This window comes from Trichogramma pretiosum, unplaced genomic scaffold (assembly GCF_000599845.2).
Source record: "Trichogramma pretiosum strain Unisexual culture from Peru unplaced genomic scaffold, Tpre_2.0 scaffold2, whole genome shotgun sequence".
Taxonomy (NCBI): domain Eukaryota; kingdom Metazoa; phylum Arthropoda; class Insecta; order Hymenoptera; family Trichogrammatidae; genus Trichogramma; species Trichogramma pretiosum.
In genome coordinates, this window is record NW_019641687.1 from 3,061,033 (window position 1) to 3,087,266 (window position 26,234).

General features: G+C 46.6%; 1 protein-coding gene across 8 annotated transcripts in view; it reads right to left on the reverse strand.

Annotated features, from left to right (window-relative positions):
- The window catches only part of LOC106658981 (zinc finger protein 853-like), an 82,003-nt gene extending 59,155 nt beyond the window's left edge, over positions 1-22,848 (reverse strand). For all 8 annotated transcript variants that reach the window (XM_023461375.1, XM_023461371.1, XM_023461372.1 and 5 more), the window contains exons 1-3: positions 22,537-22,848; positions 7,790-11,044; positions 6,313-6,456 (exon numbers count right to left, since the gene is read on the reverse strand). In XM_023461375.1, the coding sequence (XP_023317143.1) occupies positions 6,313-6,456; positions 7,790-8,992 (1,347 nt within the window). In that variant the 5' untranslated portion in view covers positions 8,993-11,044; positions 22,537-22,848. The remainder of the gene's footprint in view (positions 1-6,312; positions 6,457-7,789; positions 11,045-22,536) is intronic.
- Positions 22,849-26,234: the final 3,386 nt, after the last annotated feature.

Consider the following 26,234-nt stretch of genomic DNA (forward strand, 5'->3'; position numbering starts at 1 on the left):
AGATCGAACGAGAAAAAAACATGTGTACATTTCGATAATGAAAGAATCAGCTTTGGCCCAGTGCCTTACATTTTTTTCTAAAGCATACACATACTCGACCTTATCGAAAAGAGGCGTCAGAGAAAAAAATACAGCGAGAAGAAAGTATGCAACAATGCAAATAACGAAGTCGGTGAAAGAAAACGAATGAGATTATTTTTTTCCGCACAACATTGGCCGTCGCCGTGCACGTGAACTCGAGACTCCTGACCCAGATTCTAAATCGACTCTTTTTTATTTTCATTCCCAGTACGAGATAGTTCCCCTTATAGCATAGACGGACAGCACGGCCAAGTGCCAATGCAGCGTTTTTTATTTGCTCTTCCTCTTGCTTATTATCGGGCGTCGAATGCGGGCAGAGAGTCTTGTTTCGCGTTTTTTTGCAGACGAACCAAGTTTCGACCGAAATCAGATATACGGCAGGCGCAGCGCAAAAAAAAGCGAAGGAAAAATTGACATAAACGCGCGCCTCGCTGCCCAGTAAATTCAAGTACATGACGAGCCGAGTGCGTTAAGAAATATTTAATTGAGATCGTCCGCGGAGATCTCTCGCTCGGTAGTTCATTAAGGCCGATTATTCAGAATATCATTGGGAAATTTATTTTTATCATCGGCCGTAGCCGTTCTGCTGCGCTGGTAGCTGCATACTGCAGCTTATAATGGGGCAACATCACACGGAATTAACTGGCGAAAACATTTTCCGTGATTCCGCGCGAGAACCCCACGTTTTTCTCTCTCTCTTTTCTCGACGCCACATTATACACACATGCATACGTACGTTACACACAAATCTACGTCGCTGTTTTTCTTGCTCGCCTCTGCGCGCGAGAGTAAGTTTTACTATTCGATTTTGCACAACTTTATATTTAGAAGGGCAACGATCTTTACTCGCGAGACGCACTCGAGCTGGTGTATGTATGCTCACGCACACACATGCATGTGGTGGCGGCGACGGCGGCAGAGGAGTTACATTATATACAACACAGAGCGTCGCTCGCGAATGCCACATTTCTTCGTTTTGAATTATTATGCTCCGGCCAGCGAAATGCGTTATTATATATCTCGTAAAATTCGTTGTTTTTATTTTGTTGCAAGCCGAGCTGGCGCACGAGAGCACGAGAGAGAAAAAGCCATATGTATTCACGCGGGACATCCGAGTACATACAGAGCAGCGGCGGCAATCTTATCGAAGTTACGGGATAAGTTCTGCGTTCTCGTATCGTTGAGCGCGTCGGGGCCGCTTCTGCTGCTGCAACTAAACGGAGTCAATGTACGATAAAAAAAAACGTCACGCTAGCCGTTCATTCTCTCTTTCTTTCTCTCTGTCTCTCTCTCTCTCTCTCTCTTTCTCACTCGCTCGTTGCACATACAAAGAATAAACTTTGCTGGCGCAGGCATATACATATAGATTTGCACGCTGTGAACGATGTGTAGGCGCGCACGAGAAAGCAATACTTATAGGGTAGGTCACGCTATACGCAACAGAACACGAAGAAGAAGAGGAGGAAGAGAAGAAGAGAGCCGAGTATGTGTGTCTGTGTCCGTGTGTGCGCGAGTATTTGTGCGAGCGAAAGAAAGAAGGAGGAGATGGAGGCACTGCTTGAGTCGCGCAGTCCGAGAGGGGATATTCATGGAGTTAGCACTTGCGGGCATTATCTATATTCACGAGGCAAAAAATGTCGCACAATCATTTCGCGTACATAGCTATGTGCTCGTTTAGAAAAAGTCGCGCGAGTTTACTACTGATTACTCTTTTTGCCGACTAATTTTTCAAAAGTTCAGCTCCGCGCTGCGGTAAGGAGTTGAGAAAAAAAAGCACGCGATTGAACACAAGCGATGCATATTATAAAACTCGAAGCTCTCGCGCCCATACATACTCTCTTATGCATAAAAAAAAAGTACGTGATCTCGCGTCAGTATATTGCAGCATATACACGAGAGGGAGCGAGAGAGAGAGAGAGAGAGAGAGAGCCGCCGCCACTGCGTGCATACATAACGAACGATTACTGTATATAAAATCTTCCTTACTCTCTTTTCGTCTTCTTCTTTCTATCTCACGCAGACCATCTCTCTTTCTCTCTCTCACTCTACGCCGCAGCCGCTGCTGCTGCTGCTGCTGCTGTTTCTGTTCCTATACGTATAAGCGTTTTAATTTTCTCTCTTTCGCTCTACTCTCTTATACACAGACGCGACGTTGAGACCTTTCACTGCACGTTATATATTCTTATCGTTGGCAATCATGCAATCTACGGAAAAACTCGCTCTCTCTCTATGCTAGCTCGAGCGCGAGCCAGCCAGGGTTATATCGAGCCTCTCTCGCTCTCCGCAAGACGTTATAATTTTGTGCGTGTATTTACTTCTAATGGCCGCCTTACACGATACAGCCTTTCTTTTGCAGGCTTCATATGTATATAGCGCGGCAAAGCACAAAAAAGCCCTTGGGGCAATAATAGAATGTACATACGTACCGTACGTGTAAGTGTACGTTGGTAAGCGCTTCGTATATGTGTATGTATATGCGTTGGCCTGCCTAGACCAAATAGAAAAGGGTTTGAGACAAAGACCACAGCTGAATGCAGGAAAAAGATTTTTTTCTTTCGGAGAAAGGGTTAACGTGCGCTAAGCTAGGCAACGGTGTAGCCGTGTTCTATGAGCGCGTACCATTACTCGATTTACAAACGTCTTGCGCACGGACGACAGAACTTTTCGTTGCATAGGTTTTCAGGGGTCTGCGAATCAATCCGTTAAACTAATTCGAATTTCGTCCTCATCTTTTTGACGCAGTGCTTGAGTCACTGTCCGGTTGCTCTCTCCAGGTGCGTTGACCTTTGCAAAACACTTTTATATATAAATAAATCTTGCATTTAAAATTACTTAAGCCCTTGAAGATTCTCACTGCCGAAAATGTGCCGCGCGTCAAGGGTCTCTACGAACGGTTAAATAACATTCCAGAGTAGTCCGTCTCGAGAGAGAGAGTGTATGAGCGAAAATGTAGCAAAAAACAATGTGACGTGCTGCTGCTGCGTGTCGCCAGTTCTCGCATCCGAGAAAGGGGCGAAGGGAAATTTTTGCGTTGAAGGAGCCGTGAGACAATAGAGCGCGCGAAAGCATAACTTCACCTATACACCTTTGCGTATGTACCTCGGTGTACGTGTGTACACACTCGGGGTACCTACGGGCATTTTTTCCATGAAAATTTTTTCCGAACGCGCTCCCCGATTTACATTTGCGGATCCGGTTTTCGGGCTTTCGCGGTGTATACGAGCCTGCGTGAGATGTTGCCACAGGAGCAGCTGTATGCAGCATGCGATGATGACGTCGCCGAAATAGAATTGTTATTACAATGTTTCCGTTCGAGTGTGTCTTGCGCAAAGCAATAGTAAGTACCGAGAGCTAGCAAAAAATTCCAAGTTGACTTTGGAGGTATAGAAAATGTTCAAGAGCCAAAGCAAGCTCGCGAGAGAATTTTTTCTCATTAAGAAAATAGTAAATCGGCGAACAATCCGAGAGCTGGGTCAATTTGTTTTCTTGCGCGCATCATCATCATCTCACACGCGGCAACTCGAAATTCCAATGGATATATCGCTAAAGCTCGGATATACGTCGGACATATCATCACGAGCAGCTCGAAGGGTCGGCCAAGTGCTTCAGCCAGTCGAGAGAAATCGAGCTACGAAAAAATTCATTTGAATCCCCTGGCCATGAAAAAAAGGGGTTGCTCATCATCGTATTCATATGTAGCGAATGTACGCGGCTACGCAGCCGTACATTTAAGATAAAAAAAATGAATATGATGTCGAGCGCGCGCGAGGCGTCGAAATAATTGAATTTCAATTTGCGCGAGTGTCGCGGCACGCAAAAACTCCCCCGAAAGAGAAACACATACAGCAGGACGCGTATCATGAGCAGAGTTGGTTTTTGAAATTAGTCCATGAGAGCGAATGTGTACAAGCGCGGCTCGCTGCTCTCTGTTTGAGTAACACCTTTTTTTCGCGATTCTCACGTGTTCGTACACGCATACGTACACGCTCTCTCCTCTCGGCTGCTGCGCCGAATAAATATACATTTTTTCTCGATGCTACCCCCTATCACTTTCGCTCTCGTGCATTATTTACGATATACACCGAGGGGCGCGAAAAATCGAGATTAAGTGGCTGCTTATTGGCTGTTATTCTTTCTTTCAACCTCTGTTTCAAATGTTTGACTTTTAATCAGCATATAATTGCATTGCGATTGCATTTAACGAAATTGAGAGTAATTTTTTGCTGTCGTGTCGTTAGCGAAAATTAAAAAGTATCCGAATAAACAGTGCCGGTGCGGTTTTACCATTATCTCATTATAGCCGCTTTTAATTGAAAAATATAATTATCGGTTTTAAACTAGTTAAACGCTGTATGAAGCTCGATCCATTAATAATGCACTGCCTGTATACGTGTGTGTAACTTTTTCAATACGATAAAAAGCATCGTGCGTTAAACTTTAGAGTGAAAAAATATTTGCAGTTAAAAATGTTGAAAAAAAGTCATCAAAGTTTTTCATTTTATCATTAAATAAAAATGTTACATGGGTGGAAAATGATCTCGCTAACTGTGAGCGTTCTTTTTTCTTCTTCTCGCGTTTTCCTGTTGTCAAACCTCCCACACATGAGCGAATCATCTGGTTAGTACGCGAAACTTTTGAAAAAAGCCCAGCCCTCGGCTTTACAAAGTTTGCCAGCACCTACACGCGATTTTCCTTTAGCCGCAGGTTTAATTAAAATATATTCGCTTTTCTCTTCTCGCAAGGTTGATCCTTCAATATTTTTATCATTTTTCAGCCCCTTCAAACCATCAATTTCATACCGTTTTTTGTTGTATATAAAGTCGGAGGGCTCAACTTACTCACACATGCCTGACCTTTTTTCCGCTCTTAAGGGGAAACGACGGATTGGAAAAAAGGGAACGATGTGCGTGGGCCGGTCACCCTTCTTCCAGTCGGGCGATTTTTTAAGATCGCCTACGTTTTCAAGACAACCCTTTTTTTGTAACGCACACATGCTTAGTCAATCGTTGCCTGAAGCCTGTTCGCGCCAAAGTGACAAGTCGATAGAAAAAAACACCCATGCGTAGCGACAGTCATACTCGCAAGTGTGTTGGAACGCAAAGGGACAATATTTCAACATCTATATTTGAAAATTGATTTTATAAAACGTGAATGAAATTAAATGCCCGGAGTTTTAGTACAGCAATTTTTCTTCAGTAGATAAGAAAAATTTGTTTATCAATTAAAAAGTCGAGAGAAAAGTGGAAAAGAAACAAGGCTAAAGTAAATGCATTTATGTGAATGTACAAGGAAAAGTTACCCGAAGTAGTACTCGGAACGTGCCGGAGAGAGAGAGAGAGAGAGAGAGAGAGGGAAAAGAACTCGAAAAGATAGAAAGCAATATTGCAGTAAGCAGCAGACACTCGTTGCTTTTTCTCTTTCTCTCTTACTAGCTAGCGTACGATTTGGACAGCCCCTGTGGAGGCGAAAAAATAAAAAAAAACCACAAGTACAAAAGAGCACTGGCTACTTAAGGAAACAAATTGTTGCTTCGTCCGGAGAAAGAGAATTTAAAAGTTTTTACCGTAGTTTTGCTCCGGCTTCTTCTGTCTATCTTACTTTTATTTTCTTGGCTAAGGGGTGAGAGGGGGCTAGGCATGTATATACGGGCTTTCTTTTTCTGCATTCACCTTTGCAGATACAGTGGGCGCACAGACTCATAAAACTACATTCAACGTTCGTTAGGTGTACTTTCTTTTACAGCAGTTTTCACTGGGAGGTAAGAAAAACTTTTTCTCGCGAATAAATTGATAAACTTCTTTTTTAATGGCTCGGCAATTGCGTCCGCTTATTCTCACATTCAACGACATAGCATGGGAGTTTCCCAGATACGTGCTCGCAATTGATGCACGGGGCAAGGAGTTTATCGTAGGTAAAAATATTTAATAGTTACTGTTTGTAACTATACGTATATCAATATATTAGTAAGAACATCAAAAAACAACATCGATTAGACAAACATCAAGCACCATGCAAAATGATAAAAAATTTGATTGAGATGAGTGATGAAATAATAATAACGATTGAACATGCCAAAAATTAGGGATGTGTGCAGTATCGATGGTGAACTGCGTATAATAAAAGAAAAACGAACGAAAAAAATGCGGGCAAAGCCAAGGATATGAAAATTTGGTATGGATGTTTGAGGTCAAATTATTATGTTTGGCCAAAAGGGCTGAGCGTTCAACTCACTCGCTGCAGAGTGGACCAGCATTCCTCGAGGGTGCGATCGTTGATGTTGGGCAAGCCACCGGCGTTGCCGGCACCCGTGCCACCTCCTCCTCCGCCGCCTGTCGCATTAGCAGCGGCGTTCCCTAAGAGACCAGCCGCCCGAGACTGCAAAGTCGACGGATGACCAAGAAGGAGAGAAGGGCGACGATCCAAACCAAGAAGGCGTAGCGAGGCGCCACACGGCCGCACAAGACAGATAGAGAGCTCGGCATTAGTCGGGATCTTTGTCTTTGATCTTGACCATCAGTTATGTTTGGAACTTGCGCGAGCGCGTTTCAACCCTGTCCCTGTCGCTCCCCCCTCTCTCTGCACTACCGCTCCTCGCTCCATCCGATCTACCTTTCTCCATAACGGAGATTCAGGCAAGAATGGAGCGAGAGAGAGACAGTGCGAGAGAAAGACAGGATGATATGCTAGGGCAGATGACCTAATTAATGACCCCGATTCGACCGCGAATAAGTTGATTTATTTTGAAACTTTGACCCGACGAGTCGATATTTGAAATTAGTTCCATTGGTCATTTAATGAGTTATTCCGACATAGCGTGATTGAAATTTCTAATCTTGCGAGCATAACGCGCAAGCCTCGTCTGGGCGTCTAATGCAGCTCATATTATAGCGTACACGCATCTTTCTCTCTTTCTCTTTCTTAAAACATGGCATTACATACATCACGCGAACTAAACTCGGGCTCTCGATATATATTTTCCTTCTCTCTTGGCCGCGGGTAAAAACATTTTGCTCGTATACTCGACTTGTGCAGAAGGTATATGTACACATACGATGACGTACACACGCACACACTTATATATACGCGCGCGCGCAAAGAGCGTATTATCTCTGCAGTGCAAAGCAGCGGGTCAAGAACCCCGCCGAGACGTATCTTCGCTCTCTCTCGCGCGCTTTCGCGCGTGTGTGTGTGTGTGCATGTGCTGCGCTGTGTACGTTGGTGCTGCATTCACATTAGGTGGTGCGCGACCCGCTGTGCAGCTCAAGCGCTGCCAGAGAGAGAGAGAGAGAGAGAGAGAGAGAGAGAGAGAGAGAGAGAGAGAAAGACGTGCTGAGCGAACGCGCGAGCGCGAAAAAAGATGCATGCGAGCGGCACGTTACTTTGCATCCACGCTTTAATAGTTGACCCGACATGGACTGAGAGAGGAGCGCGATATGCTCTGCCACCGCTATGTACTTGCTACTTTTATTTTTTTTATTTTATTTTTTTTCGCATTTTTCACGAACGAGCTTGTTTTTCCTTTCAGTTAAGAGTTTCTTTCTCGCCTAGCTTTCGTGGGAAGCTCGGGGGCTTACACGTGTAATATACTTCGGAATGTATTTTTACGTAATTACATACACATACTTTCATGCGTACGCAATTAAGTAATAGCTCTGCGCTGATAAGAATAAATTTCAATAATGGTTAATGTATGCGCAACGAGACCTACCTGTAATTCATTGACAAGCTTCTCGGCCAGAGAGGCATCGTGCGAATCTTGGCTGCCAGCGCCAGGACTCAGTATGGAGTTTTGCGAATTTTGTTGCTGCTGCTGTTGTTGATTGCTCGTCACGTTCATGCCAGCCAATCCGCCGTTCTGCGTTATCGAGTTGGCCATGTTGATGGCCTGCTGCTGGAGATTCTGCGCCAGATTGTGAGCCTGCTGCTGCTGCAACGTCTGTTGCTGCTGCTGACTCAGGCTCTGGCTCAGATTCTGCGCCTGCTGCGCCAACTGCTGGCTCAGATTTTGCGCTTGATTTTGTAGATTCTGCTGTAGATTCTGAGTCGCTTGGCTCAGATTCTGCGGCTGATTGAGCAGCTGCTGCTGTTGCTGCGGCGATAGGCTCGGCGTCAGGCTCTGGGCCAAATTGTGTTGCAGGGTCTGGCCAAGGTTCTGCTGCATGTTCTGCTGCAGAGCTTGACTCAGCGCTTGACCTAAATTCTGATTCAGTGCTTGGGCAGCTTGCACGGCCTGCACGGCGAGCGATGGACTCGACGCCTGGGACATGGACTGCTGCTGCTGTTGGGCTTGCTGCTGGGCCTGCTGCTGAGCTTGCTGGGCTTGCTGAGCGAGATTGTGCAAGCTCTGGGCCATGCTCGTGGCGATGGCGTTCGCCTGATGTTCCGCTGCCTGCGAGGGCGACGGTGTGGTTGGAGCCGACGAAGCTTGATGCTGGCCGGCTTGCTGCTGTCCCATCGACATGGCGTGCTGTGCTTGCTGATGTAGCTGCGACACAGGACTCTGTCCCAGACTGCCGTTGGCGTTGTGCTGCTGCACCTGCGCAGCGTTGGTCTGTTGCGCCTGCTGTTGCTGATGCTGCTGCGGCTGACCAAGCGGACTGTGCATGGAATTTTGTTGATTGTGTTGATTCTGTTGCTGCTGTTGTTGCTGTTGCTGTTGTTGCTGGGCCTGCTGTTGGGCCTGCTGTTGGGCCTGCTGCTGAGCCTGCTGCTGGGCCTGTTGTTGCTGCTGCTGCTGTTGCTGCTGCTGTTGGTGGGCTGAGTTTTGTAAGGGACTGTGTTGCATACCTGGCGAGTGCTGAGGTGGCCCTCGCTGGGGCTGTTGCCAGTAGTCTGACATTTTGAAAACATGCTGGCGCAGAGCATGGAGATTGGCCGCGGCGGCCGACACCGCCGAGGTTTGGACCTCCATTGGCTCCGGCACCGGTGGCAGCTCCGGTTCCGATGAGCTGGCCTCCTCGTCGTCCTCCTCGTCGTCTCTCTCGGTAATGTCCTCGTCCTCGACGTTGTTCGCAAGCTGCTTCGCGGGCTGTCCAGGGCCCGCGAGCTGGTCGGCTGCAGCAGTGTCACCACTACCGCCGCCGGCCCCTCCTCCTCCTCCTCCGCCCTCTAGCCCACCCCCCGAATCTCCAGAGTGTAGGTGATTGCTCTGATGATGTTGGGGATGGTGCTGCTGCTGGAGGTGCTGCTGATAGGGCGGATGAGTCGGCCGGACCTGGTCGGCTGGACTATCTGCCGCTGCGGCTAGTTGGTGTACCGCCAACTGCTGCTGGTGGTGGAGCTGCTGATCCAGGCCAAAGTCCGATTGGGCTTGCGACTGGGAGCGCAGGTCCAGGGCCGCCGTCGCGTCCGAAATCTTGAGGCCTTCGCGAGAAGCCCTGGCTACCCCCTTACGGCGCAGCTTGCTCGCTTTTTGGCACTCAGCTGGGGGCGCGAAGCAGCTCTGGACGACGCGTCACTCGTCGTCGCCTACCGAGGGCTCGGCCTCACTCGCGCCTTCTCGGCTCCTCGTCGTCCTCGTGTTGTCGGCGACGTCGTGGTCGTGGATGAGCTTAGCTGAGCTCGCCTCGACCCACGACCGCTCGACCTCTGATTATCAACGGTGGCGTCAGTTTGTACACTGATACGCCTCTGCTGCTGCTGACTTGCTGCTTCTGCTGCTCGTTGTTGTCTGGCTCATCAAACTTGATTATCTGCTAATTCAATGAGTCGATGATGATGACGCTAATATCTGCTAAGGTCGCTGCTGCAGTCTTCGTTGTCGATGTTAATGATGTTTGAACTTTCCTCCTATTCCTCCTTGTAGTTCGTTTGTGTAATAATGTCGTCGGTTATGTCGAGGATTGTCGTCTGTGATTTGTGCTGTGGTGAGTATATTATCGTGCGCGCGTGTTTCTACCTGAGTAGATGTGTGTGGGGGGTGAGTAGTCGATTCGGATGTCCTCTCACTCGAAGGAGGACAGCCTCTTCTTTTATTCTTCTATTTACTTAAACTCTATACGTACACTTAAGTTCAGGTTAAATTCAGGATTGCCCAGCCCGGACGGTGTGAACGAGAGTCGGAGGTTCACGGACACTTTGACGACTGAGATTGATTATTTTGGTCGTCCAAGTATTACTATACATTTAACGAAGGAGATTTGATTTTTTTTTTTTTTGGTGATTCGAAGAATTCGTAACTGTTGTAGGTTGAGATGTGCGGATTGAAATCACTGCTCGTTCCGCGTTGCCCTGAGTACTTTTATTATTTTAAGCCCTTTTTTTATGTGTGTACTGCGTGTGTGTATGTCGTGTTTGTGATGAGAGACTATTCAAGTCTTCTTGGTGACTATTGTTATAGATTCAACGGAACGTCAGTTTATTATGGTTTGCCACTGATATTTTACCTGAATTCTTCTTCGTTTGTTTATGATTGGTCACTCCTTGTCCTTCACTATGATAAATCGTCGTAAATGTCCGTAAAAAACTCCCTCTCGAGAAAAATGCGACTCTAGTATTAATCTTGAAGAGGTTATTTTTCTTTACTTTTTTATAATCAATTATCGATTACCGCGTCGTACCGATCGTCAATGGTAGTAGCTTTTACTATCATTTAATTAATATTGCACTTAGGTACACTCGTTTGTTGAACACACTGAAATATATTTAAGTATGCGGCGCGGGGTATCGATTATAAACTTCCTCTTCTTCTTTCTTCGTCACTCGATTCTTTATCACTCTTCACTCTTCTTCTTCTTCTCACTGCTTCGATGATTCAAGATTTTCATCTGTCAACCTCGTGACTTTCACTGATACTATTAAAACCTTCGATTTGCTACTACCCCGCTTATAATCGTTATTATTCTTCCGCTCTTCTTGTGCTCGACTTCTGCTTCGACTCTTGTCTTATTCTGCTTTTTCCGCTTCGTCCAGTCTTCCTCTCCTGCGCGGGAATAACTCGCTGTAACGCGTCTCCCGCTTGAAGCTGTAATCATTGCAAAACAAATGGAAACATATTTTTACTACCGGTTTTTAAGAAAAATTTATCTTTATCTATCGATTCAGTATTTATACGAAAATAAAAATTTTATCTTATTATATCGAGTAAAATATATTTAGCATACACAATAATATCGGAAATAAAAAATAAAACTAATTTCGGTCGATTTCGCATCGATAAAGTTCGATGAAATTTATGATCTGCATACGACAATAAATCAGGAGAAACGTGTTAATACGTCTTATGGTTGTATTTCGAAGAAGTTAAGAATACGGGTAAGGTCGAAATGTCTTTAGAAAAAAATTTGTCACTTAAAAATGAGTGTAAACACTAACCTAGTGTGAGGTGTATGAATGCAGTTGCAAATGATTCAACAGATGCGTCTTACCGTCGCAACGAGTAATGCAGAAAATATGAATTGTGAACTAGTTATTATGACTGTAGAAAATTGAACTACATATTGATACAAATTCAGAGATAGAAAATGATATATATGATAATTGAGAGTGTCGATTAAATACTATTTTCAATGGTTAAAAAGTAAATTGATCAGGTTAAATTAATGATCTATTTCTCATAGAAAATTTAAATTCTAATATTTTTCAGTGAATCATATTCATAACTACTTTATTCATTCACGAATTGAAAAAAAATATTTACAACGATATTAAGATTATAATGAAGTCAGCATGATCATCGATAATGAATTCGGCAAGTGTCGAAAAAAGATGAAGTATGCATGCTGTTACTAAACGCTAAATAAGTGAAACCTTTTGAAAGATTTTCGAACAACTATAGCATTAATCATTGCCGTGCAGTCACAGTCTTAAATGCGATAATAACACGTCAGTTGATTATGTCCGTTAGCTGGTTTCAGTTTCAACGCGTTGCATATAAACATGTGCCACTAGCGCGTTGAACAGGGGGGTTCACGTCAAATACGCGAATGTGAATTTATCAATCCGTGAATGTTTTTTTATTTGTAATGCGCCACGAATGAATCACCATATGGTCGGTACAAGTCTGTACCGATCGGTTTTTTTACAACTCACGCACTGGTGCATTATATCAGTTAATGTGTTGAGGAAAAAATTTTTTCTTCCAACACTTGTTCACTTTCGCCGAGACTCGCTGAAAACGCAAGTGTGCACTTGATTTACGTCGTAGCACGTCAGGCGAACTTGCATCACCGCACTTCAAAACTTTTGTTGACTTAGAGTGTAAACAGTTTGATGAACGAACTATATGATATAATTTACTTCGTCACCAAGCCACTAAAATTTCACACAAGTCATGTTGAAGCAAGCCGATGATCACTTTTCATCGAATCAGTTGACTTTAACGACAGTCGAAAGTATCTGAATTTTGCCGCCAAAGTCATAATATAGCTGTTGAGCAGTCGCTCGCGGCACAATAATGACTGGTGACAGCAGTAGCAGCAGCAGCGGCAAAATGTGTCGTCGGTGTCGATACTCGACGAAAGCACAAAATTATTTCACACAAACTGCTGCAAGCTCCAAGTCGAGAAAAATCTCCAAGTGCGGTGACGGTGTTGTATAATGCTGTTGCATAAATGCGGTGGCTGCTTACGGAAAATCAGCGTTGCACACACAAGTTCTCGGACTCGTGCGAGCACGAGAGTTCAAGTCCAATGTTGACGTTGCCTCACTGCCAAGTCACTGCCGAATATCAACAGTAACATGAGCGCGCGTACCGTATACCATCATCGAGAGAGTACTAAGTGTAACGGCAAGTAAGAAAGTCTGCAAGCTCTGCAGGGGGTATCGTAAGGTTCGAGGGCCAAGACACGACTGTTCGTAGCAGCCGCAATCGTGCAAGACGTCGTCTCGTCGTCGTCGCCGTCTCCGTCGACGACGGCGATAAGCGTTCAAGCGCTCGCGAGGGAGGAACAGAGCGAAGAAGAAGAAGGCGGCCGCAAGCTCCTTTTCTCTCTCTCCGTCTCTCTCTCTCTTTGCCACCCCGCTTACTTGCTTCCGTGTATGTGTGTAAGTGTGTGTGTGTACGCGTGTGTGAGAGTGAATCCTTCACGGGCGAAGGAAGCGAACTGACTCCGACCCCCTATTTCTCCGAGCGCCCGAGTCCTTAATGCTTCACTCGCGAAGGAGGGTGGTGGGCTCTCACGTAGTAAGCAGCAGCAGCAGAAGCAGCCGCCGTGGCGCACGTCTCGGAGACCGCGTGCGTCTCTCGGAAAAGCAGCCACCCCCTTCTGGCAGCGCGCGTGACTCGTGCGCCTCTACCTTAAAGAACCCTGCTCTATCTCTCTCTCTCTCTCCGTATTCCATGGAAAGCGTAAGAGGGGCGTTGTCTTAGGCAGCCGCGAGAGCGAGAGAAATTTCTCCTTACGCGCGCGAGGAAAGACCGCGCGCGCGCCTGCGACCAGCGGCAGCGGCAGCAGCTAGCTGCGGCTGCTACCCGACTAAAAGCTCCTCGCAAAACAAGGAGAAAGAGAAAAGCGAGAGAGAGAGAGAGAGGAGACGAGAGCCTATTTTACCCACCCTTAGGTATGTGTAGCGCGCGCCGTCGGCGGCGGAGAAGAAGAGCAGCAGCAGCAGCAGAGAAGGTCTCTCTCGTCGCGCGAAGAGGCTTGCGCCCCCTCGCTCACGAAAAACTGAAGGCGGCGGCGGTGGCGCAGCTGGCTAGCCAAGAGAGAGAAAATTTCGTGAAGCGAGCGCGAGCCGCTGCTTGCCACCCCGCCTGGCGCGCACACACTCGCTCGCTCCGCCGCCGCCTGTGTTGGCTGCCTTTGCCACCACCATCGCCACCTGCAGCGCCAGCGGCGAGCAGCACCGACTCCGAAGCCCGCGTTAGAGACACGGCTAACGCTCGCTGCTGTGCTGTGCTTTTGCCCAAGTGGGGGGGTGGCAAGGACGCCGTGCACGTAAGGGGTAAGAATCGCGCCAGCCGCAAGGTAGGGGCAGCCGATGCGTCGGCGCGGAAGGAGCCGCGCTTTAAGAAGAGAGAGCTTGCGCCCGCTCTCCTTTTCCTTTTCCCCGCGTATACCGCCAGATTTCTCGCGCCCTGCGCACTTTTCCCTTCTTCTTCGGCTCCGCTTGTCTCCCTCTTTCGCGTATACTACTCGCCTGCCTATACACTGGCCTATACCGACTCTCTATAAGCTTACCAACGTGCGCTTTTTCCGAAGGATACACTTAAGACTGGGATGTGTACGTTGCAGGGACAGTTTCCGAAACGGTCTATTGTTTGGCCGACTCGAGGTGTTCGCGATTCGCGCCTGCAGCTTGATTTATCGCACTCGAAATTGTTTCTCGCAGAGGCCAACCCGATTGAAATACCCCACTATTGAATCGCGTTATTGAATATGTTACTTTTTTATACCTTCTCAGATTGTGTGACTCGATCAGCGAGGCAAAAACCCTTCTTACGGACTTTTGAACTACTTCTCGAACTGTAATTTTCGCGTAACGTAATAGCGTCAGATGTGCGCTCAGCACGAATCGGTAAGAACGACTGGTTGTTGCTTTAAAAAAGTGCAGCGAAGCAACCGTGCATATAGCAGCGATGCAGGCCTTTTAAGGGGGTGTAGACTGAAAAGTTTGTAATAAAAAAGAAGGCGAGCGAGCGAGCGAGCGCGAGGGGAAGGGGGCCCTTCTTTTAAAAATGGCCACGGCGCGCCCACGTAACACATGCGTGACTAACAATTCTAGTTTCTCTGCAAGGATAGCGCAGTAGTTTTTATACTTGGCGTGCTTATTCGAAACAAGGGGGAACGGGGGTGGGGAACGAGAGAACATTCGAGTCAATAAAATTTACTTTTTTTTCGCCCCGCGCGTGCTATTTCTTTTCTACCCCTGTCCACCATTGCTTGCCCTGGGTCTGCGACCGCTTACATACTGGTTTGGGATCCTGCGTACATTGTATTATCGACTACAGCACAAATCATCATTATCACCTCGACGTGTATGGCTGCATTTCAGGACTACTGTTACGCGCCGCTTTCGTAAGAAGCTATGTGTGTGTATATAGGAGCTGGGCGCATATATGTAAAGGTATCGATTGAGCAAATTTTGCATAATGTGGTCGCAGTGCACTGACCATTACAAAGTCTAAGGGATGCCGGGCTGCTGCTATCTCGGAGCGCGCGCGTAGAGCATAGGTGATCACCTCCTTCTCTCTCTCTCTCTCTCCCTCTGTCTCTCTTGGCTCGGCTCGGCTCCTTTGGATACGTGGATACGACTGCGATATATACTCTCGAGCGAGTTTGTGTATACACACATCGGACGTACGGCACTACTAGCAGGCACACAGCTATATAAGCCACGTAAGCTATATGCATGCAGACGACGCGGTGTACGCTGTAAGATATACCTACGGAGTTCTAGAGCGCGTATATAACGCAAGGAACGCTGGTCATTCGGTCGGACACATTGCGCCGAAGGGTCTGTAGTAGCTGGACGCGCGCCCGTCTGTGTATGTATATAAACCGCACGCGAGTTCCTCGAGGCCCTAAACACGCTCGAAGGAGTCCAACGCAGCAACAGCTATACCCCTAATGCCTACTGCTGCTGCTGTTGCACGTTCGTATACACATACGCGCGCCTACGTTAAGTACACATCGAGAGAGCGAGAGAGACGACGACGACGACGACGACGACGACGACGACATCGAGCGCTAAGGGAGCGACGTTGGTCATCTTAGGCCACGTAGCAGTGCACTTGTGCTCTTTGCAACCCCTTGCGCCTTAACTCTTACTCCCACTCCGACGACCTTACATACACATCCATTTCCCCCCACTCCTCGCCGTGTACTTGTACACTACGACGACGCTCGGCTTACATCCCCTCCTTAGCTCACCCCCGCTCGCAAGTTGCCACCGCCGTCGTCGCGTCGACACCCCACTTGCCTGCCTTTGTAGACTATACAAGCGAGCGACTATTATAATACGTATATACCTATGTATACTCGCGTATACTTTTTCAGCGCGAGCGCGCGCTCCTTTTTTTCCACGTGCGCGCCACGTGTCCTATAATGCTGCTGTCGAGGAAAAAAACTCGGCGCTCCACCCCCTCGTCGACGATAAGCGCGGGTGGGGCCGCAGCCAGCGCTCTAGGTGGATTTTTTTCTTTCTCGCGCGCAGAGGGGGCTGGATCTAGCCGGCTAGCTGAGAAAAAAATCGGCCAATGCGCGCGTACTCTAGGGAAAAAAGACTGAACATTGCGAGTTTGCGCGTTATAATGTGCACGCTCCTGCCCACACACGTATGTGTGTGTTTGTACGATATGTGCGTGTTTGGATTAGATTGTCTTAGACACAAGACCCCCGCATGCTATTTTTAAACGCGTGCTGCTGCGCGCGCCTATTGCTATTTTGAAATGGAATATTTCTTTTGTCCAGGCCATTTCGCGTGCGAATGCCTTATTTTTTTAAGGGCTGGGGGGATGCAGCCGTATACTATGCGCGTGAATAAAATAGGGGACATGTGTTACGTCTCCGAAAGCTAGTTTGCGATATATGCTGTTCTATAAATTCGAATTGTATATTTTAATTGTGTCCAACGTGTTCAAGTGAATGGCTCGAGTTTCAAATTTACGCTCGACCCGATACTTTGATTTCACATTTTTGCAACGAATTTTCGTCTCGAACATATGTAACTTCCGGGTAATATCGACGCCAAAAATCGTGCGAGTATCGCAATAAATACGGAAGAAAGAGAGGGTATCAGCTGCGAGGTGGGATGCGCACTCTCTTGGTGTTTATAAATAAGTACCTGCAGAGCGAATTATCAGTCGATCGAGCGGCACCATTGACCAGCAGTGGCAGCAGTTCCTCTCATCAATCAAAGAGCAAAGAGCCCGCACTCGCGCGCCGGTGTACTCCCCCCGGCTAAGGAGATGTACTCCAAGGGATCTGTACTTCCGTTGCGCTTCCAGCTCTCTTTCTCTCTCTTTTTCTCTTTTACACTGGTGCAGTGCATTGTACACACGTTACTTGCGCGAGGGTAAAATTGACCGCTACTTTAAATTACAAATGAACAAAGACTTTGTACTCGCTGCATGAAAAAACAGGTGCGGGTGAATAACATACGCAAATGCAGGTAGTGGACGATTGAAAACTTGTTTGACTTCTGGGACAGTTCTATGAGCATCGTATAGGATGCCCTGAGAAATTAACAAGAGTATTTTTTTTCCTTCAAAAACTGCATGGCTGTGATTATAACCCAGAAAAGCTATCGAGACGAGCGCGGCTCATAATAAATACACCGAGCTGCAACAGATCGAGCGTGCATTATAATACACGTTATGTAATCGATGGCATTTAGCCGGTAACAACATGCTGCAATCCACCCACTCGGGAGAAGGAGCGAGTAAGCACGCGAGAGAGAGAAAGAGAGAGAGAGAGAGAGCGAGAGAACCGATCAGCCAGCTGGTCCGCTCCAACACATACATACATGTGCGGCAGCGCTCCAGAGATTCGGCGAGCAGATACATGCTCATACGTACATTGCGTACGTAAACGCACGTACGTATGTGTAGGAAGACATTTGTCTTGAGGTACATACGTGGGTGGAGGAAAAAAAATTCTTTTTTCGATACACCTTGCTAGCGACTTACTTTTTTCCCCTTTGCGTAATGCGCACAACCTGCAATTTGTAAGGATGGTCAGTACCGGTAAGTGTATCTATACACTGCGAGAAGCCAAGTACGATATTACTCGCTTTTCTCATCGGGTGAATAAATTTAAAAAGTCTAAGTAACGTCGAGTGCAATTATACGCAAGGCTCGGCCGTACATACCAACACCAAACTGCTGTATCGACGAGCAGATCGCTTTTATTAAAAATTTCGAGTTTTCCATGCGCCAGAGGCAATCGATCGGCGCCAACGGTCTGTGTAATATGCATACGAACGGCGAACTATCGCGCTCTTTTCCGCTCAAACTGTGCAGCTCAACACAACCCCTCCTGCTGCTGTGTGCGTGCGAGCGGCGTATCGTGTATGTACACGAGCGTAAGGGAGAGCCACCGGCAGTGAACTCGAGGCAGCCCATATCGAGGTGACGTCTGGCGGCAATCTAAGCAACCTCCGAGCTTGGTTTTTGTCCGTGCTAAAAGCGAGCGTGAGACGGAGAGAAAGAGCGCGCGCACGCAACAACGTGCTGCGAATCGTCAAACTTTGATTTCCTTCTTTTTTTTCGATGGTTTGAGCACTAAATATGATCGTGCACGAGAGAGAGCGAAAAGTGCACGTATATCGCTTATATTCACGAACGCACAAAGAGTGTACACAATAATTGCGAAAAAATGACTCGACCTTGAGAACAGGTCTCTCGCTGCTGCAACTCCGAGGGTCTCTTTTTTTCTCTCTTTCTCTCTCTCTTCAAACGTCATCGGCCTTGATTCATTCGCTCGCTTGTATATGCTCTCGTGTATAAGGTATTGTACGTGATGTGTGCGAGCCGCCGCAGACATACACGAGCTGCGCGTCCGCATTAAGAATTTTAACGGGGCCAGAAGGAGAGAGAGATAGAAAGAAGCGAGCCAGCTCCGACTGTACTGCTCTGCACACACACGTACCACGTCCGGTGCGCATTACGCAATGAAAGAAACAAATGAAGCTTAATAGAAAAACTGCTCGAGCTAGAAAAACATTGTGCCCCGCGAGACACGACTGTGTGCGTTCGTGTGTATACGAGCCTGCACTACTCTATGCACTGACCAGTCTCTCTCTCTCTCTCTCTCTCTCTCTCTTGTAATGGGCATCTTTTTAGTGTCGACAATAATATATATTAAGTGCTGAGAGTCGACGAGCTGTTCTGGCTCGAGCCGCTGCACCGACTGCGTTGAAAAGAAAAATCTAGGATGACGAGTTAATCTCTTGATTGAGAGAACCGGAGTCTACGAGTCTCTGCTCTGTGTATATAAACTCGATTGCAGGACAAATTGAAATGTTCCGACAAATTAGCTGACTCGTAAAAAACGCTACACTGCATCACGTCTTTTTTTTGGCTTGCAATTCTAGCTCTGTATGTGTTGCAGCAAAAATATTTGGAGCAATGTATATATTTCGGAGCGATAGATGGAAAGAGTTGAAACGTGTGCAGCTCAAGAGAAGTAATAAACCTGTCGAAAATAGATGTAGTCACACGTACACACGCACGATCACGGGCACTGCAGCACACAGTTGCATATGTGCAGTGGAAATTATTTTAAGATACTCGAGTTTGATTTTTCTATTTCATCGCTTCCTACTGCAGATTCGGTCAGGATATTAATCCGCGCACACCAGCGGCGTGAGATATCCTCTCGTGTCTACATTATAATATATCGCGCGCATACACGAGCTGCGAAAGAGAGCCTCGTGCGCGCAAAATGTATTTTAGCCTCTTCAATCGTGAAATCCCTTCTACACCCCCTGAACTGCAACCCTTTCTCACCCTCCCACCCCTTTCCCTCCTCTTCGTCTCTCTCTCTCTCTCTCTCGCTTCATAACGTCCACATACGTGAGTCCATCCAGCCCCATTAATCATTCGCGCGGTCCTTTAATTATCGCGATAGAGCGAACGAATTGGCTGATAGCTCTGCTGTTGCCGAAGCACTAGCCCATTGACGGCTCTGTAATTGTCACTTTGAGGACGTTCGCGCGCGTGCCAATAGGTGCGTGTGCATGTGTACGCTCAATATGCCTACATGAGCTGATATATAAAGCTATATTAAGAAACCTTTTTTTTCGAAAGTTCGAGCGAGCATCGAAAACCTATTTTAAAATTGAGACTTTGTCCGCGTGACAAGGTTTCTTCGGTATTATGAATGACTTGCGGCCTCGTTGGCCGAATTCGAACGCTACGCATTACGTAAAACTCGGCAAAAATCAAACGACCGTTTCGATAATTCATACAGCAGATAGATTATTTTTTAGAAAACACGAGCACCAGCTCGATCCGGAGTGCAGAATTTTTCCATGACTCGGTTAAAGATAGATCGGAAAATTTTCGATTATAAAAGTCGTTTGCGGAAAGATTTTTCTGCCCCGGGAAACTGCACGCAGCTTGCACGGATCGCTCGAGTCGAGCGCGCGATAAAACAGGCAATTTTTATCGGGCCAATAGGCGACGCAGTGGCAATCGTTCTCGCGCCATTTTTTCTTTTTCGCTCGACTTCTTTTTCATTTTGCGTGCATAGTTCTGGCGTCTTCGTCGAATGTTGATAAGATAACAGAATGCATTTCGACGTACGAATATTGTATGTATATAATGTAAGCGCGGCGACGCGTTCGCGGATCAAGGTGACGGCAAAATAGATAAGCGTGCGTGTGCGCGAGTGCCATCACGAAAACAGACGCGTTCGAGAGGCTTTGTTCGTAAAAAACAACTTTTATTTTTATCGATCTATAAAAAAATATCGCTCGTTACATTATTTTTTGTGCACTAGTGCTCGTGTCGCGTCATAGATCAAATTTCTTTCGGATTATAATTCAAGAAAAAAATACTTTATTATAGGTACGCATCGGTTGTCAGTCTAGCCACGCCATAATCAAAGGATTTTTGCGACGAGCCTCGAAACACGCTCATAACTGCATTAAAGACTAAACATGTTGTTGGATGTGCGCCTCACATGAACGTATACCTTCTGCTGCTATCGTGAAACCATAATTATGTACCGCGTGTATACGTAGTGTGCACCGAGTGCCCACTTGCATGTCCATAATCAACGGCAAAAAAACATCAAAGCTTATCTGTAATGCGTAGTAGTAGGCGCATACACGATAGGAAAGCGTCAAAATTCGTGTCCACGTACATGGCAATACTCTCTGTGTGCAGAGTAAAAAATCATTCGAGTGGAAACCACGTCATCGAAACACCAACCCCCACCATCAGTACCAGCAGCAGCCAACGCTTTTCCCCTGCTAGACTCGCTCGCCTCCCTCTGACAAATAATTAATTTTTCTTTTCTGCCAGCGTCATCGAGAAAAACAAATAATCTGCCTCGGTCCTCTCCTCCTACGCGGCCAAAAATCATCATCGGTCTTGCCATCATTCAATGGGGTGTGTGTGGGTGCGCGTGTGCGATCGGTATCGGCACGCATAAATACAAGCGCGGCCGCGCACGAAGAGGCTGGACGCTAATCGAACGCGACAGGCGCCAGGAAATGCACAGTAGAGTGCGTGGCGTGGCGTGTCGAGCCCCGGGAATATTTTTGCGCTAGGCCAGGAATTTTCGCCAAAATCATCGAAGCGGCCCAGGTCATCGACGCCGTTCGCTCTCTCTCTCTCTTTCTGCCACCACCAGCACTAGCGAGAGAGAGAGCCAGAATGCACATGCACACACGCATACAGATGCATATGCGCGGCAAGGGGCACTTGGTACGCGCAAAAGTGGGGTGTGAACGCGTGAGTGTGTGCACGGGTGTACGTGTGGCGGCAGTCGCTCATTGGCCCGAGGCCCACACCGACTAGAAGGGGGTGGCTCGCGCTGCAGTCATCGATTCACCCAGTCATTGGTTGACTTGGACGCCATTTTGAATGATTCCGGGGGATCAATACGCGCGGCGCTACTCCAGCAGCAGTAGCGGCGGTGGCTGCTGCTGCTGCTGCTGCGACTACCGGGTGACGAAAAAATCATCTAACACACCGAGCGAGAGAAAGCGACCCCACTTAGCTACTGTACACCGCGTGCAACCAACGAGCCAACCCCCTATCGTGTATATGCAGCAGCCACAGCAGCAGCAGCCCTCCCTTGCAATGTGCATACATTCGTGTCGACGAGAAACTGCACATACACACATATATAACGGCTGGAAAAGGGGATGCCACTAGGCTGCTGCTGCTGCAACTGCATATCTCCTAGAGAAAAGAGAGGAGGGAACGACGAACCCTTCGTTAAAGTGCATCACACGTGAGGGTGGAAAAATTGAGCGAGAGAGACAAGAGCAAGTAAATACGTATACCCACATGCATACATTTCCGAGCTTTTTCTCTCTCTCTCTCTCTCTCTCTCCTTCTCTCTTTCAACCCACCCTGACTCGTTGAGGCAAGTATGAATGTTGACAGAGAGGAACGATGATCCCTGGAGATCGAATGATTTCCAACGAGTATTTTTCAAATAATGAGCTTTTTCTCGGCACGAAAAAATACGAGCGAATACGTGGCGCCCCCCAACAACGTTTTTCGAAATGACGACTGCCGTCTGTATCGTCTTACGCGATAGGGTGATTTGCGATCAAAATTTCACTTATTGCTAATTGCTATTTATATTCAAACAAACTGATTAGCGTTAAAATAACAACCCTTGAGAGCTTTACAGCTTTTCATACGTTTCCACTGATTACGTGTGTACGTTAATTTTAAACTATAGCAATTATAATGTCGAGCATTGTTACTCGAAATTAATATGAAACTAATCTCATAAAGAAAACGCGTAAATAAACATCAATTAAAAATTCCACTACAGAACCCGTATTGTACATGCAATTTCAACATACTTATATATCATGAGTACTTACATGTGTAACCGAATTAACTGAAACAAGGACATAAGGCTTTCTTGGTAGCAACGACTTTTAGATCACATTTTTAATTATTAAGAATTTTAGCGCTTTTTCGTTTTCGCTTTTTTTAAATTTACGTTTAAAATCTAAAGTTTTCAAAACTTGTTAAAAATATACTTTAGTCATTTCTTTACAATTTATTTCGTAAACGTCTAAAGTTCTCCTTCTTTTCTTTCCTCACTTTGTTCCTTGAAAACGTAGGTATATCTTTTTTTTTTGTAAGGCAATGCTTCTTTTTTCTTAATTTTGTTTCTCTCTTTTTTTGTATTTTTTTATATATTTTTTTACTTCGTTTTTTCGTTTCTTGAAATTTATAACTTTTTGGTTGCTTTTTTGTTGTTGTTCCTTGTTGTTCTTGAGCTCGTTTATTAAAAAAATTTTGAAATTAGACACGTTTACTGTTCCAAAAACTTGTGAGTCGCTTGTTATGTAAGAATCAGTTACTGTTATTATTGTAGTGGTGGTTGTATTATATATATTCCGGCAAAATCATAAAGTTGAGTTGTTCAGACTTTGTACAGAAAAATCGGTGCGTGTTTTACAAACGGTTAAATTAATTTTTCAATGAAATAACTATGACAACACATAATAACACAGTGCGACGCGTCTGAAACAGAAAAAAGAGAGGCAAGTGTTAGATTCGAGCTCGAAGGAGATCGAAAGTAACGCCAACGCCATGATCGCAAGCTCCGCTTGCGGAACTCGAGTGAACGACCGTCTGAGACCGTGTGAAACGTTTAGTTACGATTTGCCGATTTAATCGAATTTGATTTTTATTATTTATTTATCAATTTTACGTTTAGTATTCATTTGTAAACCATCAATAAGGTTAATTTTAGACGAATTTGTTAATTATATTTTAAACCAATTTTCACCCCATAGCTCAGGAGACATTTGTTCCTTGTAAATTCCCTTTGCATAAATAGATGATAAGAAAAATAATTTGAATTGAAAAATAATTTAACGATGAAGATTAAAAAATATGTTCAAAAGAATCAATAAAAAAAATGAAATAAATAGTTAATGTTCATATAAGATGAAAAAATTTGAAGAATTTTAATGAGAAAAACGTCAGAAATCATACGATGGAATGAATTTTGCAATCATAATAGAGCCAAAAGCATGAAATGGTGAATAAAAAACATACCTCGTGACTTCTGTACTAAAGAAAAAAATGCAAAAAATGGAACAAACACACTGAAAAACCTCACAATCCCACCCATGGATCTGGAAAACTTGTCATAAAATGGAGTCGCGTCGCCAAAACAAAATGGAGTCCAGCTAAGCGCGTGCTCATCTGACTGATCCACCATGACACTTGACGTAGGCGGCAGCAGCACTAGTAGCAGGAGCAGAAGCAGTTCTCACCGTCTCTCTTTTTCCGCACCAAATTTACTCGGGCACAGAGCGAAGCACACAAGTCTCACAGCACTTTTACCCGCGACGCAAAATTCAAAAGTACGCGCGCTCGAAAAGCTCGAGGCGCGATCGTTCTTCTCTTCGGTGCCACGAAGGTGGTGGCATTTTTCGCAGAACACGTGACCCCACGTATCGGCGAAGAAACGAGCGGGTCGGAGAAAGATAGAGAACGTCTTTGAATGCGCGCGGCAGTGCCCCTCTCCTCTTTTCGCCGACGCTGCCTTTCACGCTACCTTCCCCCTGTGCTTGCTCCGTAAGACGCGCGCCGTGCAAGCTCGCGTTCTCTCTCGGTCCTCTTCCTCCACCTCTTCTTCTTTCCCACCCTCAGCGAGAGAGCCGAGCTGCTTTCCCGCAAAACGCGATCCAGAAACTTTTCTCTTGCACTGCCACGTGCTGCTGCTGCTTCGTGCTGCGGCTGCCGCCGTAGTCCTCGGTCCAGATCTCCGTTGCGCTGCTCCGTACGTCGACTCTACGAGCGTCTCCTGAGCTTTTTCTATGCATTTCACGTCCTAGACTCGGCTTCGCGCACTTTTCCACACAAATTGGTCGTTCACTCTTTGCGATCTCGTCGATTAGAAGCGATTGGTATGATTTTTAAAATTTAAACTCGAATTAAAACTTGATAAAATCGCGGATTTATGGTAACCTTTGATAGAGGCATTGCGAGCATCCCCGTGTCTGAGTAGCAACTGCGCCGTGGCCCCGTGCCGGGCACCCCCACCTCACCTCGGCCGCGCCGAACAGAGAGAGCCTCGCCTCTGTCTTTCTCTCTCTATGCATACACACGGACGCACACAGAGATACACACGTACGTACGTATGCACGCGCTACGTACGCAACCCTCACTCTCTATCTCGCTTTAGCCCTCGGTCAAGCCGTGCAGAGCGTCCCCTCCGCCCCCGTATCGCTCCCTCTCGCGTGTGCATGCGTGCCTGCTGTTGCTGCTGCTGCTGCAGACTCCCCCGCGCCGTCCCTGCTACAGCCGAACGCATAGGTCGAATGTGCAACGCGCGTTTGGGAATGCACAGACTCGCTGTATCCGAGTCTATGTACTTGAGTATGTGCGTGCGGCAACGTGTGCGTGTGTGTCTGTAACCCCCCCGCATATCCACGTCTCCTTCCAGCTGCACATGTCTGTAGGTGTGTGTGTGCGTGTATGCATCGTCCCCCGAGTGCATCTCTCTCTCCGTCTCTCTTGCTCTTGCTCTCGCTCGTTCGTTCGGTGCATGCGTGTGCGGCCGATGCAAGTCTGTATTGCATACGTGTACGGTCATCCAAGTGACGATTCGCTGCTGCTCGAAACTGTACCAGTGCGCCGATGCTGGCTGCGCGTGCTCACTCGATTCGCGATTCGCAACTATTCAGCGGCCGGCAGCTTCGCCTTCGACTATGTATACTAGACTCGCAGCTAGGCAGCTCTGCGCCTAGCTAAACTATTTGCCTTCGTATTGCTGCTGGACACCGTACAAGCAAAAAGGCGGGGATGCAGCTCGCTCGATCCTGCTGCAGCGTGAATTCGCATCAGTCGCCGCCTTCCTTATTAAAGACTATAATTGCGTTTCTTTCGACTTTTTGTTCGAGATTTTTAGAAGAAAAAAAAAACTTGAGAAAAAATGGAAAAATGTACGAATAAAAAAAATAAACGAGGCATTTTTGGTATCAATTATTTTGTTTAAAACCGTACCATGACTCCCCCTCAACCCTTAGGAATACCGATCGTCTGATATTTTAATAACGTCGCTGCGAGCCTGAAATTGAGCCTGGAGTGAGTCGCAGAAGCAAGAAAAATCCTGGAATGTATAACATGCTGCAGACGCTGCAGTGTATAGCGCGTAAGGGTACAGGCGTACGTACGTACGGTGGGTTGCGCGCTCGTGTGTGCGTCGATGACGATGATTGCAAATGAGGGTGAAGAGAGAGAACTGCAGCAACAGAGAGCGAGCGGGCGAGCGAGAGAGAGAGAACACGATAGAGAGATAGAGGAAAAGAGCGAGTGGACGCTGAGAAAATCAATACCGAAATTAAACGCTCGCGCGTTCGGCCATCGTAATTTTCGACGCGTTGCACATGCAGGCGTTGCACTATAGTACATAGTGGGTACATATACGGTGCCGCTGGTGGCAACGTAGCGCGCGCGGCATATAACGCGTAGACACACTAGACCATTTCGGATGCTAAATTGGATTTCGAACGTTTTTTTAATAAAACAAGAGTGAGAGCTAGCGTTGGAGATG